This window comes from Peromyscus maniculatus, chromosome 4 (genome assembly GCF_049852395.1).
Source record: "Peromyscus maniculatus bairdii isolate BWxNUB_F1_BW_parent chromosome 4, HU_Pman_BW_mat_3.1, whole genome shotgun sequence".
In the NCBI taxonomy this organism is placed as follows: Eukaryota; Metazoa; Chordata; class Mammalia; order Rodentia; family Cricetidae; genus Peromyscus; species Peromyscus maniculatus.
The window spans coordinates 159,042,925-159,061,480 of NC_134855.1; the positions used below are offsets into that span (position 1 = coordinate 159,042,925).

The following is an 18,556-nucleotide window of genomic DNA, read 5'->3' on the forward strand; positions in this document are numbered from 1 at the left end:
CAACTGGAATAGCTCCTCTGTCCTTTTTTTTTTTTTTTTTAAAGATTTAGTAATTTTTATTTTATGTGTATGAGTGTTCTGCTTTCTGTTTTGGTGGGAAAGCTGATTCTTTATATGTATTGTTTGGTTCTTAGTTTAATGGCTATGCAGGGAGCCTCTTCTCGAGTGGGCCCTATGAGAAAGATGATGAGGAAGCAGATGCTATTTATGCAGCTCTGGATAAAAGGATGGATGAAAGAAGAAAAGAAAGAAGGTATGTTTCATACTGTGCTTTCAGACAAAATAAATTTCTTTTTGTTGTGTTTTATTTTGGGCTAGGAGGAAAGTTGCAAAAATAGTCTGTATGTCTACTTGACTTCAGAGGCTACTTGGACCTTGGTTTGTAACAGCTGTACCTGCATAAAGGCTGGGTATTTGCAGAATAGCCTTAAGGCTTAGAAGCTGCCACAAAAGCAGCAGAATTTGGGGTAATACTTTGACTATGATCATGGTTGCTTAAGCTTGGCTGGCCTAGAACTGACAGAGATCTGTCTGCTTCTACCTCCTTAGAATTGTACCACCATGTCCAGTAGGGTTGCCTTTTTGGGGGAGGATGCAAAGGATTAAACCTGAGGTTTTTTTTGTTTTGTTTTTTTCTGGGACAAGGTCTTGCTATTTAGCTCTGGATGTACTGGAACTCTATGTAGATCAGGCTGATCTTGAACTCATAGAGATCCACCTGCCTTCGTCTCCCAAATGCTGGTACTAAAGATACAGGTTTTTTGTTTTGTTTTATTTTGTTTTTTGGAAACCTAGAATCTTTTTTTTTTTCTTTTCTCCAAGACAGGGTTTCTCTGTGAAACACAGAGATCCGCCTCCTGAGTGCTGGGAATAAAGGCGTGCACTGCTGCCGCCGCCACCACCCGGCCTAAGCCTTTTTTCCTTTTCCTTCCTTCCTTTGTTCCTTCCTTTGTTCTTTCCTTCTCTCCCTCCCTCCCTCTCTCTCTCTCTCTTTTTTAATTTTTCTAGATAAGGTTTCTCTGTGTAGAACACAGATCTGCCTGCTTCTGCCTCCTAAGTGCTGGGATTAAGGGTATATGCCATCATTGCCCAACTCTTTTTTTTTTTTTTAATTATTATTAAATTAAACTTTTGAAAATCTTTCTAAAGCTTGCATTTTTTCCCCCCGAGACAGAGCTTCTCTGTGTAGCCTTGGAGCCTGTCCTGGAACTCACTCTGTAGACCAGGCTGGCCTCAACTCACAGAGATCCACCTGCTCTGCCTCCCAAGTGCTGGGATTAAAGGTGTGGGCCATCACCCCCCAGCTCTTTTTTCTTTTTTGGCACTTGCATTATTTTTACCTATATGAGTGTTTTGCCTACATGTATATCTATGCAACATATGTGTGGGTGGTACCCTTGAAGGCCAAAGAAGACATTAGATCCCCCTGGAATTTGAGTTGCAGATGGTTGTGAATTGCCATGTGGGTGCTGGGAATGGAATCTGTTGATGAGCATCCAGTGCTCTTAAACACTGAGCCATTTCTCTAGCCATCTCTTATTTTTTATCTATCTGTCTGTCTGTCTATCTATCTATCAATCATATTTATTTACTTATTATATGTACAGTGTTCTGCCTGCATGTGTCCTTGCAGGCCAGAAGAGGGCACCAGATCTCATTACAGGTGGTTGTGAACCACATATGGTTGCTGGGAATTGAACTCAGAACCTCTGGAAGAGCAGCTAATACTCTTAACCACTGAGCCATCTCTCCAGCTGTTATTTTGTTTTTTTGAGACTGATTCTGTCATAGCCATCACTGTCTTGGAACTTAGTATGTAGACCAGACTCTGCCTTCAGACCACAGATATCTTCTTACCTCTTCGTCCTGAGATTTTAAATTGTGTGTGTGTGTGTGTGTGTGTGTGTGTGTGTGTGTGTACGTGTGTGTACGTGTACACCCTTGGAGGCCAGAGACACAAGTTACAGGAAGTTGTGAGCTATTCAATATGGGTGTTGGGAACTGAACTCAGGTCCTCTTCAGAGCAGTATGACCTCTTAACCACCGATTAATTTCTCAGTCCTCTCCTTTTCCTTTTTGGTTTTTGAAGTGATGTTTCATTATGTAGTTCAGGTTGCCCTTGAATATATGGAAATCTCTTTCCTTAACTTTTTGCATTATCAGATTTGTAGGCCTGTACTGCTCATCTTAGGGTTGCCATCTTCAATATTTATATATTTATATATTTTTATTTATATGAATGTTTCACCTGCATGGATGTATGCATGTAGTTGGATTTTTTTGTAGGGACCGTCTGCTGTGGAATAATCCTTTTGTATATTGTGAAGATTTGTCACTCAGATTGGTTTAATAAAAATCAGATTGGCTGATAGCCAGGCAGGAAGTATAGGTGGGGTGACCAAACTAAGGATGCTGGGATGAAGAAGGGTAGAGTCAGAAGAGTTGCTAGCCAGAGGGAGCAGGAAATGAACATACCATGTTAATAAAGGTACGGCCATGTGGCAGAGTGTAAATAAGGAATATGGGTTAACTTAAAATGTAAGAGCTAGTTAGCAATAAGCCTGAGCTGTTGGCCAAGCATTTATAATTAATATAAGCCTCAGTGTGTTTGAGAGCGGCTGTGTGACAAGAAAACTCTGCCTACAACTGTCGGCTCTCTAGTAGCTGACACAGAGACTTATTATTAGTTACGAAAGCTAGGCAGATAGATTAGGCTTGTTTCAGTTCTTTTTTTAGTTTTTTTGGGGGGTGGGGGTGGGGGACAGGGTTTCTCTCTGTTGCTTTGGTGCCTGTCCTGGATCTCACTCTGTAGGCCAGGCTGGCCTCAAACTCACAGAGATCCGCCAGGCTCTGCCTCCCGAGTGCTGGGATTAAAGGCATGCGCCACCTCTGCTTGTTTAGGCTTGTTTGTAACTAGCTCTTATAACTTAACTCATTTCTATTAATTTTCATTCTGCCTTGTGGCTTTATTACCTCATCTTCTTTCTGCATGCTCTGTATATCTCCTGGCTTCTCTGCCTGCTTCCCAGCATCCTCCCTGCCCAGAAATCCTACCTAGCTATTGGCTGTTCAGCTTTTTATTAAACCAATCAGTGACATGTCTTCACAGTGTACAAAAAGATTATTCCACAACATTTCCCCCTTTTTTGTCTAAATAAAAAGGAAAGGTTTGGGCTGGAGAGATGGCTCAGAGGTTAAGAGGACTGACTGCTCTTCCAGAGGTCCCGAGTTCAATTCCCAGCAACCACATGGTGTGGCTCACAACCATCTATAATGAGATCTGGTGCCCTCTTCTGGTGTGCAGACATACATACAAACAGAACACTGTATACATAATAAACAAATAAATCTTAAAAAAAAATGAAAGGTTTTAACTCTAACATAGTAAAACTATACACAATAAGAACAATTATCAAGAAAGGGTTACATTCATAATGTCCAGTCCATTTGTATTTGGCATATTCAGAAAAAATACTCTATTATCTATTTTATCTTGATGAATTTAAAGTTTGATACCTAAACCATTTTCTATTGTAACTTGTATTACCATATTAAAACTATTTCTTTAGACCTCAAAACATTTTTTTAGATAAACAATTTAAGCTTTTATGTCTCTCAACTTTATAAACTTTACATCTGTTACCTAAGTTTTTTTTCTCAATTTGATAACAAGGAAAACTGTAAAACTGTAACTATTTAGTCTTCAGTCTCTATCAGAGACCCAAAAAGGATAAAATATTACCTGAGTAAACAGGAAGTGCAGAGCAAACAACTTCCAAAACTATAGAAATGATAGAAACAGTTGGCTTCCTGGACAGTCACCCTAGTTTCCTCTGCAACATTGGGGCATCTGTCTTCAGGCTACAGGCCCAGAATATCTGATAGATTTTCCTGTGGAGCAGGAATTTTGAAGGACTGTCCTATTTTGTCTTGTCAAAATTTGGCAGATGCTTTCTTTTGTGTCTTGGTTGTCCAATTTGGACAATATACTATCAGCAATTGAGGCAAGGACAGTTTTTTTGCCCAGTGACTAGCTTTTGCCATAAAGAAAGCAAACTCTGGGTGGCTGGGTGGTGGCGGTGCATGCCTTTAATCCCAGCACTTGGGAGGCAGAGGCAGGCGGATCTCTGAGTTCGAGGTCAGAATGGTCTACAGAGCGAGATCCAGGATAGGCACCAAAACGACACAGAGAAACCCTGTCTCGGGGGCAGTGGGAGCAAACTCCATATGGAGGTTCTTTGATGATGTCCATCAACTTTTTTTTTTTAAGGTAGATTATTAATTATGAAAGCTGGGCTGATAGCTTAGGTGTGTTTCTAACTAGTTCTTATAACTTAAATAACTCATTTCTATTAATTTACTTTCTGCCTCATGGCTTTATTACCTCATCTCTGTAGTGCCCATCATGCTTGCTCTGCATCTCCTGGCATTTCTGCCTTCTTCCCAAGTGTCCTCCCTGCCCAGAAATCCTGCTTAGCTATTGGCTGTTCAGCTTTTTATTAAACCAATCAGAGTGACACATCTTCATGGTGTACATAAAGATTATTCCACAACATATGTGCACCATAGAGGCCAGAAGAGCATGTTGGATCCTCTGAAACTGGAGTTATAAATGGTTATGAGTGGCATATGGATACTGGGAACTGAACCCAAGTCCTTTGCAAGACCAGCTAGTGCACTTAGCCTATAAGACATCTCTTTAGCCCTAGGGTTATCCAATCTTGAAATGGGAGTAAGAGTAATTCTTATCTCTCTCTGTTAAATAATTTGGAAATAGAGTCAGGTGGCAAGTGAAAAATCTAGATCTTGTGGGTTAGAGATAGTGGTTTGGAAGTCCATGCCACATGTCTCTATTGTGAAATGGGGTAGGTCACACTAGACTGGTGGGTGAAGAAAACTATAAGGGGCCTGTAGGGAACAAGTTGAGTTGGCTACTGTGGTGGGCACTTGGTGCCATGTTGGTCGAGCTTGGAACTTGGGTGTCCCTATTTGAGATGCAAGGCTCTTGTATTTGTTTTGTAAGGTGACATCTTGCTTTGAACTCTAATGTGGCAAATCTTGTGTTTATGTTCTCTTAGTATATCACTTTAATATGCCAACTTTCTGAATTCTGTATTCTATTTTGGGAAAGTTTATGGGAAGTGAACACAGATACTGCAAAGCATACTTATGTTGCTTTGTAGGTTTTGTTTGTTTGGTTTTATTTTTAAGACATGGTCTCACTCTAGTGCAAGCTTCCTGAAACTTGCTGTGTAGCCCAGGCTGGCCTTGAACTCAGAGATTTTCCTGCTTCTGCATCCCATGTGCTGGGATTAAAAACATGTACCATGTACCTAGTAGAAACCATATGTTGAGCCCAGCATAGTGGTACACATTTTTAATCCCAGTGCATGGGAGGCAGAGGCAGGTAGACTCTTGGCCAACTTTGTCCACAGAGGGAGTTCTAGGACAGCCAGAGCTGACTACACAGAGAAATCATGTCTTGAAAAACAAAAACAACAACAACAAAAAGGGGGAAAAAAACGTACTTTGGATTTTGACTTTTTCCAGAGCTTAGTGATACTGATAAAATAGTTAATTTCTGTACCTGATAATAGGTTTCTCTGCTGACACAGTAAGCCAGATCAAGCTGAATTGAAAAAGAAAAGGAACAGGTTTATCTGAGCAAAGCAACTCCCGGGTGAGTCCTCCAGCCCCAGAGATAGGGCCGGAGAGTCACATGCCTGAAATAAAGCAGGGAGCTTATATATCCTGTAGGTGAGGGGTGACGCCACAAGCTGGGTTTGTGTCTACGTATGGTCAAAAGCTGGAATGCTTAGGTGGGAACTTGGGCTGCTGGCAACTTCAGGGGAGGAGGTATCGTAGCCTCCAAGAATTCAGAACTGGGCTTTTTGATGCCTTCCCTTTGTTCAGAGATTTGCTGAGAGGGTGTGGTCTGGAGAGGGAGAGAGACAGGAATGAGACTTTCCAGATCAAGCAAGAGTGAGCTGGAGGTTCTCTTGAGTTGTTGGATAATGATAGTGTTGCTATAGCTTCTTGTCAGCCTTGTAATCAATGGAAGGAAACAACTGTTAATCCCACAACATGAGAGTAAAGACCAATTATCCCTATTTTTTGGTCAAATTAAAAGGGAAGCTTTATTTTCTGTCAGACAAGCCTATCTTCCTAAAGTAGGGTTTGAAAGTACAGCATAGAACAAAGGAAAGGATAGTGTTTCTATAGTCCAAAAACTGCAAGAGTAAGTGGTTTTCACGGGTTGGGGAATTTCCAGAGGAATTTTTGTTACATAGGAACTTGGCTGAACATTTTATACTTACTTGGCAGAACATCTTATCTTATCAGGGTATATTCAAGGTGTGAGTCAAACTCCACAGCATGTCAAATTCCAGAAACAGGTTGAAACATGGTCAGTTTGAATTTTGCAGCAAACAAATGAACTTGTGATCTTATAGCAAAATGGCTTCAATCCTTAAGGTAGAGTTAGGCTGGACCATCACAACTGACACTACAGGGTGCAGTGTTGAAGTGTTGATAGATGTGCAGTTAGGGGAGTAAAATATGTTTTTCCTTATAATGGGTTTTCTTCCTTTTCTTCTTTTTCGAAGGGGAGTGCGGGAGTGGGGGTGGGGTGGGGTGGGAGTGGGGAGACAGGGTCTCTACATAGCCCTGGCTGTCCTGGAACTCACCTGCCACATAGATACATAGACCAGGCTGGCCTTGAACTCACAGAGCTTTGCCTATCTCTGCCTCCCAGTGTTGAGATTAAAGGTGTGTGACTTCATACCTGACTATAATGGATTTATTTTGATGTTAAGGAACATCTATGAAAGTAAGATATCTGATTTACTGTTTTCATTTGATAAATAATTGAATGATTAGATTTGTGATTATATCTACAGTTGCCTAAAATATATTCTAGTTAACTGTTAAATGTGTGGAATTGTTTTTGATTGTTTAATTAAGATAGACAACAAACCAACTTCATTTTGCAATGGACATCCAATTTTCTTTTTTTTAATGAATTTTATTTTTATTTTTTAGAACTTATTCATTTTGTATATATGACTGTTTTGCCTGCATGTCTGTATGTATACTAAGTGCATGCCTGGTGCCCATGGATGCCGGAAAAGGGCATTGGATCCCTTAGAACTGGAGTTGTGGATAGCTGTGAGCCACCATGTGGGGCCTGGGAAATAAACCTGCCTTCTCTTTAAGAAGAAGTGCTATAAGCTTATATCTACTATTTCTCCAAACCCTACATCTAATATCTCTTTTTTAAAATTTCTATTTATTTAATGTGCATTGGTTTTTTGCCTGCATGTATGTCTGTGTGAGGGTGTCAGGACCCCTGGAACTGGAGTTACAGACAGTTGTGAGCTGCTATGTGGGTGCTGGAAATTGAACCAGGGTCCTCTGGAAGAACAGTCAGTGCTCTTAACTGCTAAGCCATCTCTCCAGCCCCACATCTAATACTTGTAATGCAGGCACATATTTTATTTCCTAGAGAGCAAAGGGAGAAAGAAGAGATTGAGAAATACCGAATGGAGCGTCCCAAAATCCAGCAGCAATTTTCAGATCTCAAGGTGAGCAGATGGGTTGGCATACTGGTTCTCAGGCCCTCATCTAAGCAGTAGACTACTCTACTATAGTACTTGAACCTTTACTAACTGTTGTTTACTTAGTTTAGAAGATTAATTGCTTAGGGGAGATTTGTGCTTCAGTATATTTGATCTTCTGTCCTATGTTCTAAAAAAACAAAGGAAAAAATATTTCTTCCTTTTTTTAAAAAAAAAAAAGATTTATTTATTTATTTTTTAAATGGAAAACCATTTCTGCATCAATCCTTTCTAAGGCACAGTAGGCCAGAGGCTTGAATAGGGCAAATACGAAGTCATGTAGATGACTAACATTTGGGATCTGCATATTTCCAGAGGAAGTTGGCAGAGGTCACAGAAGAAGAGTGGCTGAGCATCCCAGAGGTTGGCGATGCCAGAAACAAACGTCAACGGAATCCACGCTATGAGAAGCTGACCCCTGTTCCTGACAGTTTCTTTGCCAAACATTTACAGACTGGAGAGAACCACACTTCTGTGGATCCTCGACAAACTGTGAGTATCTGAACAGAAGCAAATGAGGCTTCTTTAGTCTGGATAAGGTTTTGGTGAGAAGGGTGAATGTTGAGTTTTTCTGTAGCTGTGCTATGGCAAGAGTCTGAATAGCTGTACCTATTAGGGCATGGGGACTAGGGGTTGGTGTTTAGAGGAGGTGGGGATCTTTAGCATGACCGTGCAAACCAGTGTTTTATCCTCCTCCTAGCAATTTGGAGGTCTGAACACACCCTATCCAGGTGGCTTGAACACTCCATACCCTGGTGGAATGACACCGGGGCTGATGACACCTGGTACAGGGGAGCTGGACATGAGGAAGATTGGTCAAGCAAGAAATACCCTGATGGACATGAGGCTTAGCCAGGTGAGAATTTGTCATGTGTATTTTCTTATAGATGATACTGAAAGGGGGAGAAAGCAACAAATTTGGGGAATGTAACTCAGTTGGTGGATCACTTGCCTAGCATATGCAAGGCCCTTAGTTTGATCCCCAGCATAAACAAAACACTCAACAAATTAAAAACGGAAATGTGTAAAGTTTCTTTTTTATGTTTGTCATAAAATGATACTCTGCCCTTGTCATAAAGTGGGTAAGATTCTATCTGCAGGTGAGTATTTGTGTCTCTCTACAGGGCATGCACACTCAGCACAACAAATAAAGGGCCAGCCCTGTGTGACATGCTAGTTTGTCCCTTTGAGGTATGAGGCCATCATAGGGGATGAGTGCACTCCCAACAAATTTCATATGCTCTATTGTTAATGTCCCTTTTTTAAGCACTGGGAATGAATTCAGGCTCCTACACTTGCTAGGCAAGTGCTCTACCACTGAGCTAAATTTCCTAACCCTTTGTTACTACATTTTTAAAATTTATAATAGCAAATATTTTACAATAAAAAACTAATAGCAGCTGGGCATTGTTGTTCAAATCTTAGATGATCTTTTAATAAAAAACCCAGAGGCAGATGTAGCAGGAATCTTAAAAAGTTCTTATTAATAAAAACAAATCCAGAGCCAGGTATTGGGGTGAATGCTGGAAGATCAGAGAAGCAGAACAAGCCACAGCTACCTCACCTCGCCAGTTCCTCACCTGATCCAGTTTCCTCATACTGGAAGCTTCTGAGTCCTCATCCGAATGGGTCTCAGCTGAACTGCTGCTAGAAGCCTGAAAGCTTAACCAGCCAAAAGCTTCTAATTTCTGGTCCTCACACCTTATATATCTTTGTTTTCTGCCATCACTCCCTGGGATTAAAGGCTCACTTTTTGGGATTAAAGGTGTGAGTCACCATGCCTGGCTGTTTCCAATGTGGCCTTGAACTCACAGAGATCCAGAGGGATTTCTGCCTCTGGAATGGAATGCTAGGATTAAAGGCGTGTGCTACCACTGCCTATCTCTATGTTTAATATTGTGGCTGCTCTCTTCTCTGACCCCAGATAAGTTTATTTAGGGTGCACAATATTTTAGGGAACACAATACCACCACAGCCAGATATCAGGGTGAAAGCTGAAAGATCAGAGAAACAGAGCAGCCAGCCACTAGTTCTTACCTCTATGAAATCTTAAGCCTAAAGAAAGTGAGTTCCTATTTCCTCATGCCTTATATACCTTTCTCTGCCCTGTCATATTACTTCCTGGGATTAAAAGCATGTGTGCTTCCCAAGCAAAGGCATGAGATCTCAAGTGCTGGGATTAAAGGTCTGTGTGCCACCACTACCTGACCTCTATGTCTAATCTAATGGCTGGCTTTGTCCTCTGATCCTCAGGCAGGTTTATTAGATTATACAATATATCACCACAGGGCATGGTGATGTACACCTTTAATCTCAGCACTTGGGAGGCAGACACAGGTGAACCTCTGTGAGTTTGGTACCAGCCTGGTCTACAAAGCAAGTTCTAGGATAGCCAGGGCTGTTACACAGAGAAACTCTGTCTCAAAACAAAACAAAACAAAACAAAACAAAACAACAACAACAAAAAAACCCCAAAAATCCCAGTAGCTTATTGATTTTTTAAAAATTTTCACTTTTTTCACTAACACGTGTATGTCTCCTTTACCTTGTAAAATGGAGAGTAGTTTATATGCAGCATGATTTAATCTTCTTTTGTGTGTGGTATTGGAGATGAGACTTATTATATGCTAGGTAAACATTGTATGACTGGGCTGCATGTCCTGTTTCCCCACCCTTTATTTCCTTGTCATTTTCTCTTTTTCTTTCTTTCTTTTTTTTTCTTTTCTTTCTTTCTTTCTTTTTTTTTTTTTTTTTTTTTTTTGAGGCAGTATTTTGTTGTGTAGCTTAGGCTGGTCTGGAACTTTCTATGTAACTAGGCTGGTGTTGAACTCACAGTGATCCTGTCTCTTCTTCCCAAGTTTGTTCTCAAACTTACTATCCTCCTGGTTCAGCCTCTTGTATGCTGGGATCACAGTTGAATGATACCATGCCTGGTCTCAGTAGTTGATCTTTGGAGAACTTCTGAGTTGTTTTTACTTTCTTTCTCTTTTCTTTCTCTCTCTCTCTCTTTTTAACTCTATGTTTTGAATTCATAGGCTTCTGTGTGGCACATTTAAGTCAGTATTTCTGTAAAGTCTTTGAAGTGGAATTTTTTTGCTGCATATCATATTACCTTCCTCATTTTACACTCCTATCCTGGACCTACTGGATGACATGACATCTCTGGCACCTAGCACTGCTGGATCCCCTTCGTCACTCTGTCTGTCTAAAGCATACTGTCCATCTCTGAACCCAGTGGGCTTCCAGTTGGTCAGTTTTTTTTTCTAAAGATTTGTTTATTTTTACTTTAAATGTATGAGTGTTTTGCCTGCATTGTATGTCTTATATACTATGTATGTGCAGTGTCTATAGAAGCCAGAAGAGCGCATTGGATTCCCTGGAACCAGAGTTACAGATGAGCCATCATGTCTATTCTGCGAGTCAAAAATCTGGGTCCTGGGGGCTGGAGAGATGGCTCAGAGGTTAAGAGCACTGACTCTTCTTCCAGAGGTCTTGAGTTCAATTCCCAGCAACCACATGGTGGCTCACAACCATCTGTAATGAGATCTGGTGCCCTCTTCTGGTCTGCAGTCATATATGCTGTATACATAATAAAATAAATCTTTTAAAAAAAAAAATCTGGGTCCTCTGGAAGAGCAGCCTATAGTCAGAGCCTTTTCTCTGTCCCACTCAGTCCCGCAATCCTGCAATCCTGCAGCCGCTTATAAAATAATCCTCAGAGGCTTAATATTAATTGCAAACTGTTTGGTCTATGGCTCAGGCTTATTGCTATTACATCTTAAATTAACCCATTTCTATTAATCTATGTATTGCCATGTGTCTCGTGTCTTTACCTATGTTCTATTACATTTTGCTACCCTGGCAACTGGATGGTGTCTGATCTGACTTCTTCTACCTGTATCTCTGCTTAGATTTCCCGTCTGGCTCTTATCCTACCTTGCCATAAGCCAAAGCAGCTTTATTTATTAATTAATGGTAGCAACACATATTCACAGTGTACAGAAAGACATCCCACAGCAGCAGCCAGTGTTCTTTAACTGCTGAGTCATCTCTTTAGCTCCCAGTTAATGATTTAGTTGTGGTGCAGTTAAATACCATGAATCTCTCAGGGTCTGAGAAACACCTTATTGTGGCAGTTTACTTCCCTGTTTTGTATTTAATATCAGTGTCACTTTGTTGCCTTTGGTTTGTTCTTTTTTCTCTTAGCTGTTGTAGAATTAATATTTTCTTGTAAGAGCATTGAAAAGCAATTAATGCCGGTTGTGGTGGCACACGCCGGTAGGATTTGCTGAAGGAGGCGGAGGCAGGAGGATCATGAGAAGCAATTAATGTTTCTCTATTTCTTTTCCTATTTTCCTTTTTTGTGGTACTAGGATAGAACCCAGGGCCTTCATTGTATTAGGCAGGTGTTCTACTTAGCTATAACCCCAGCTAAGAGTTAAAAAAAAAAAAACAAAAAACAAAAGAAAAACATGTACCATGGTAATATTTAATGTTAAAGTGTGTGTGTGTGTGTGTGTGTGTGTGTGAGTGTGATAAGCTTTACATTTTCTTCTTTCTCTTTTTAATTTTTATTTTATTTATTTTCTGTGACAGGGTCTCACTATGTAGACCAGGCTGGCTTCTAATTCAGTTTCTGCCTCAGGAGTACTGAGATTAAAGGCACATGCCTCTATGTGGGCTTTATCTTTTTTATTTATCTCCCTATCTTTTTAAAAAATAATTGTTAGGGGTAGAACCCAGAGTGTCAAGCATTCTAGATAGGTAGTATACTATTGAGCTATACCCCCACACCAGAATTTACCATTTTAAACTTTTTGTGTGTATTTATATCTGAGACAAGGTCTTACTATGACTACATTGCCCAGGCTGGCCTCATACTTCTGCCTTAAGTGATCCTCCTGCCTGTTAGTACTACAGATAGAATATTATCATCCTGGATATTTTAACCATTTTTATGTGCATGTTTATCAGTTTAAGTTCTTTCCTGATATTATGCAACCATCACTACCATCCAGTTCTGAGGACTGAACTCAGACCTTCTGGAAGAGAAGAAAGTACTTTTAACTGTTGAGCTATTTCTTCCATTTCAACATTTATTTTGTTTTTCTTTGAAAATAGCCATTCTCTTTGTGTGTGTGCGTGTGAATGTGTGTGTACATGAATGTGTGTGATGTATATACATGTTTATGTGGGTTTGTGCATAGTGCATATGTTAATGTACTCATGTATGGAGGCCAGAGGTCAGCACTGGGTGACTTCCTCTAGTCTCTTACTTTATTTGTTCTTTTTTTTTTTTTAAAGGTAGGATTTAATATTTCTAATTGGCAAGTAATGCAGAAGCTAGGACTATACAAAATAGAATGGTCCTGCATATATTCTTCAGGGTATTATTGTTGTTTTCTTTTGAGATAGGATCTGACATGTAATTGGCTGGCCTGAAACTATGTAGACCAGGCTAGCCTTGAACTTGTAGTATTTCCTTGCCTTTGCCTCCCATTTGCTGGAATTACAGATATAAGCTATCATGCCTGGGGTTTTGGAGGAGAGGAAGACAGTCTCAATGACCTAGCTGACTTCATACTTGCTATGTAGCCAAGGATGACCTTCAATTTCTGATCCTTTCTACCACTATCTTTGAAGTGCTGGGATTATAGGCATGTAGCACCATGCCCAGTTACTAGAAAAAAGAAACACAAGTTCCTCTGTGTAGTTTTGGTGCCTGTCCTGGATCTCACTCTGTAGACCAGGCTGGCCTCGAACTCACAAAGATCTGCTTGGCTCTGCCTCCTGAATGCTGGGATTAAAGGTGTGCTGCACCACCGCCTGGCAGCCCGTCTTTTCTTAAGAGTGTTGTACAGTGTGGACATATACCTATAAAATCTCAGTACTCAGGAAGCTGAGGCAGGAGCATCACCTTGAGTCTGAGTCCAATTTGAGTCATAGTATGAGATCTTGTCTTTTAAAAAATTTTAGTTTTTTAAAAGACATTGTTTTTCCACCTTGCATTGGGTGAGGAAAGGTCCTGCACCTCTTAGCCCAAAGCAAGCCTTGTCCTTTTCTCTTTGGTTTTGTGGACTGCCCCAGGTCATTGGAGAGAATACATACACTTGCCTTTCCTACCACAACTAAGGCAGCCCTGTCCTGACCTTTTTTTTATTTTTAAGATTTGTTTCCATTTTATGTGTGAGCACTGGATTTAAAAGCAGGTACTGCTGTGCCCAACTTTCATGTGGGTGTTCAGGTCCTCATGCTCTCATGGCAAACACTTTACCAATTAAACCATCTCCCCTGATTCCCAAAATAGCCATTCTAATGGATGTGAAGTTGTAATTTTATTTGTATATTCCTAATGATTAGTAATGTTAATCATCCTTTTATGTATTTGCTATTTAGAGACAAAGATTCAAGATGCTTACTCTTTTGTTTGCTTAGTTTTTGTCCTTTTTATTTTTTAAAATTTTATGTCTATGAGTGTTTTTGCTTGCATGTTTGTATGTGCAACATGTGTGTGCCTGGTACTGTTCAAATTTAGAAGAGGGCATTGGATTCCCTGGAACAGGAGTTTGGAGATGGTTATGAGTAACCATGTGGTTGCTAGGACCCAAACCTTGGTCCTCTGCGAGAGCAACAAATGCTCCTAACTACTGAGCCATCTCCCCAGCCTTCTTGTTTTTTGTTCTTTTGAAACAGGGTTTCATGTAGTTGAGGGTAGTTCAGAACTCATTGTGTAGAGCAGGATGACCCTGAATTTTGGATCCTCCTGTCTCCATCTCTTCAGTACTGAGATTGTAACTTGGTTTATATAATGCTAGGGATCAAACCCAGAGTTATGTTTGTGGTAGGCAAGTACTCTACTGTTTGAGATACATTTGTTGCCATACCCCTCTTTGTTTTTTTGATTTTGTTTTTTGAGACAGGGTTTCTCTGTGTAGCCCTGGCTGTGCTGGAACTCATTTGTAGACCCACCTGACCTTGAACTCAGAGATCTGCATGCCTCTACCTCCTGAGTGCTGAGTGCTGGGATTAAAGGAATGCACCACCCACTTGCCTCCCTCTTTTTTTTTTTTTTTTTTTTTTTTTTTTTGAGATAGGTCTTATTGTCTGTTACTGGCTTTGGGCTATGTAGTACAGGTGGTCTTGAACTCATGGTCATCTTGCATTAGCTTTGTAAGTGTTAATTATTAGAGGCATGAGCCACCGTGTCCTGCTTTCCCTTTTTTTTCTGGTGCTGAGGATTAAACCCATGCTTTCTATATACTGGGCAAACATTTTCCTGCCAAACTAATCCTTGACCCTGCCCATTTAAAAAATAAAATTATATTTATTTATATTTTTATTGTTGCTTGTCATAGGTTTTTGTTTTGCTTTGTTTGTTTTTTCTTTCAGTACTAGAGATCAAACCCAAGGCCATGCATATATATGTTAGTTGGGCAAATATTTTACTCCTGAGCTACCCAACTTTGTGTGTCTGTGTGTGTATGTCTACATGTGCCACATACTGGTAGAGCTAGAGTTGGAAACCATGACCAGAAGATGTTAGTTGTCCTGCTCTACCTCCTAACACCTGAAGAAGTCTCTCAGTTGAATCTGAAACTCTCTGTTTTCAATAGACTGGTTGGCCAGTGAACTCCCAAGATCCCTGCCAATGCTGGGGTTATAGGTACACACACATTACCGTGTGTGTGTGTGTGTGTGTGTGTGTGTGTGTGTGTGTGTGTGTGTGTAGTTAACATGAGTGCTGGGGATTTTAATTTTGGCCCTCATGCTTACTATGATCCATCTCACAAAATCTCAAAAAAAAAAAAAAATTGCAAAAGGCCTTTTTTTTTTTTTTTTTATTTAAAGTCAGGGTCTTACTACTTGGCTGATCTACTGATATGTAGACCAGTGCTCAGTAAAAACTTGGGAGTCAGATATTGGGGTAAGAACCTGAATGACCAGAGAAGCAGTAGAGAAGCAACTAGTGACCCCCTCTCCCCCCCTCTTTGTTCCTTGATCCAAAAAGGCTGAAATGTCTCTGAGCCACACCCTACTACTTCCTGTGTCCTTGGTCTTCCAAAAATCTCTATGGCTAATTTTGGTAACCTAGCTCTGCCCTCTGATTCAAAGCACACTTTAATGGCAGTCTCGGGAGCTCAGAATGCAATCAAAATATACCACAGCCTCCTGAGTGCTGGTTTTACAGGTGTATGCCCATGCTGGCTGTTTCTAGGTTGTGTTTTTTGTTGTTTTTAGACAGGGTTGCCCTGGCTGTCCTGGAACTCACTTTGTAGACCAGGCTGACCTCTCAAACTTAGAGATCCACCTGCCTCTGCCTCCAGAGTGCTGGGATTAAAGGCATGTGCCACCATGCCTGGCTAATTTTTAGTTTTTAATTTTGGAATGCAGCATAAACAAATGTAACACATCTTTGCCTAGTTAAAGTAATATTTCACAGCATAAACAAATATAACACATCTTTACATAGTTTAAAGTAATATTCCACAACAAGAATGTTAAGAGTCCATGATGGTGGAGTGAAGATCAAATCTTAATCCACAACCACATGCCAGAGAGAGGCATACTGAGACTGGTTGTTTTGTTGTTGTTTGGCTTTTCTGAGACTGATTGTTTTGTTGTTGTTTGGCTTTTCGAGACAGGATTTCTCTGTTATGTTGCTTTGGCTGTCTTGGAACTTACTCTGTAGACCAGGCTGGCCTTGAACTCACAGAGATCTACCTGCCTCTGCCTTCCAAGTGCTGAGATTAAAGGTGTGCACTACCACCGTCTGGCTGGCACAAATCTTTTGAAACCTCAAAACCCACCTCCAGTGGCCTTCCAAGAAGACCATACCCCCTAATCCTTTCCAAATAGTTTCACTGACTGGGGACCAAGTATTCATTCACACATGAGCCTGTAGGAACCATTCTCCTTCAACTCTATCTCCCAACCCAAATATTAATGCTTGTGCAAGATCTCTACACTTTCCCTGTAGCATGTACTTTCCTAATCACCAACTGTGGTCTGAGTTACAATAAGGTGGTTTTCCTCCTGACTACTTATTCTTGGATAGATTTGTTGGGAGGGTTTCCAGGGTCCTTGGTAAGGAATTCTTTGTTTTAGACATTACTGGTCCTGTCTAGTTGATTCTTACCTTTACCTATCTCACAGGTATCTGACTCAGTGAGTGGGCAAACTGTTGTGGACCCCAAAGGCTATCTGACAGATCTAAATTCTATGATCCCAACCCATGGAGGGGATATAAAGTGAGTATGTTGCAGAATTGGTGGGTTGAAATGGGAACTCTAATTGCCTAGTCTGTTGTGGAGTTTTTGGTTTTTTTTTTTTAAATATACAGTCAAAATATGACATGGATGTTCTGAGAAATGTAGAAATATATTTATATTCATTTACTGTGTGTGTTAAATATTTACAAATAATATCTTAAGGTCAGTGCTTGTGATACGCTAGAAAGCAGCTTTACTAATTGTCTCATGTTTCCTGTCTGGAAATTCAGGTCTCAGTTTGTTTGCTCAGTGTCCCCACAGAGCTGTTTTGGATTTTGTGTCTTCAGCATGTTGTCCTTAGCAATTTATGCCTTGTGTCTGAGGGGGTACCTTCTCCCTGGCTCTTGTCACATCTCTGGTAGTGTGGCCTAATGTTTTGTGGCTTCTCATTCTTACAGTGACATTAAGAAGGCTCGGCTACTTCTCAAATCTGTTCGAGAAACAAACCCTCATCACCCACCAGCTTGGATTGCATCAGCTCGCCTGGAAGAAGTCACTGGAAAGCTACAAGTGGCTCGGAACCTTATTATGAAAGGGACAGAGATGTGTCCCAAGGTGAAGCCTATAGCACATTTCTCTTGACACCTACATGATTTCTGGCTCCCAGAAAACCCTCTATGTTTTGCTAGGCATGGTACCTATACTGGAGAAATGGAACTAGAGCAAGGTTTTAAGTAGAGGGAAAGGAGTTTCTTGCTTGCTTTTGTATGGAGCAGAGACTGACCCACCATTATAATGGCGGGTAAGCTTCATTGAAAATGATGAACTGGGCAGCTTGTCAGGCCACATAATAAAAAAAAACCTTGAGGTTGAAGCAGGAGAGATTGCTTAGCAGTCAAAAGCACTGGCTGCTCTTCTAGAGGACCTGAGTTTGATTTCCAGAAGCCACATGGTGGTTCACAACTGTCTATAACTCCAGTTCCAGGAGATCTGATGCTCTCTTCTAGATATGCATGCAGGCAAAACACCCATATACATAAAATAAAAATAAGTAAATCGGGGGGGGGGGGGGGGGGGGGGGGAGGAAGACTTACAGGTTAGTGCTAGCTCTTAGTATATTCCAGCATTTGTGTTTTGGGAGGTGGGATGATTAGACAATTTTAAAAAGTACTATGAAACCAATTGAATGCATATGTTCTGTATGGACTAGATATTTCTGATAGTGAAAGAAACCTTCTGTGGAATTCTCTGAACTTGAGGCATAAATCTGAACTTCCCAGGCAGACATAGGGTCTTTGTTTTTTCCATAGACTTTGCCTATAGTAAATTGTATTCTTTTTGTTTGTGAAGGATTATATGTGTCTTTCATTTCGACATGGTAGCCACATTTCTGAGCTTTGTCACTGCAAGGTGAACTCTCATATGTATGTATTTTATGGCCAAGTTGATTCTTATAGAATCTGGAGGCCCCAGAGGTACCCACTTCTCCTTTGTGGTTTCCAGGCTGTTCTTACTGCCCCCCCCCCTTTTTTTTTTTTGCTCCAGAGTGAAGATGTCTGGCTAGAAGCAGCCAGGTTACAGCCTGGGGACACAGCCAAGGCTGTGGTGGCACAAGCTGTCCGTCATCTCCCACAGTCTGTTAGGATTTACATTAGAGCAGCAGAGCTAGAAACAGACATTCGGGCAAAGAAGCGTGTTCTTCGGAAAGGTAAGCTCCCTTGGAGATACTCC

The 18,556-nt window shown here is 40.8% G+C and overlaps 1 protein-coding gene across 3 annotated transcripts in view; it reads left to right on the forward strand.

The window, feature by feature from the left end:
- Positions 1-18,556, forward strand: part of Prpf6 (pre-mRNA processing factor 6) — an 88,836-nt gene that overhangs the window by 21,453 nt on the left and 48,827 nt on the right. For 2 of the 3 annotated variants that reach the window (XR_006071765.2, XM_006994585.4), the window contains exons 3-9: positions 135-253; positions 7,505-7,583; positions 7,932-8,108; positions 8,317-8,472; positions 16,770-16,864; positions 17,284-17,440; positions 18,371-18,533. Coding sequence is in view for 2 of the 3 variants with exons in the window: in XM_006994585.4 (XP_006994647.1) it covers positions 135-253; positions 7,505-7,583; positions 7,932-8,108; positions 8,317-8,472; positions 16,770-16,864; positions 17,284-17,440; positions 18,371-18,533 (946 nt within the window). In the remaining variant the exon portion in view is untranslated. The remainder of the gene's footprint in view (positions 1-134; positions 254-7,504; positions 7,584-7,931; positions 8,109-8,316; positions 8,473-16,769; positions 16,865-17,283; positions 17,441-18,370; positions 18,534-18,556) is intronic. The other variant, XM_076571425.1, reaches the window with a different exon arrangement.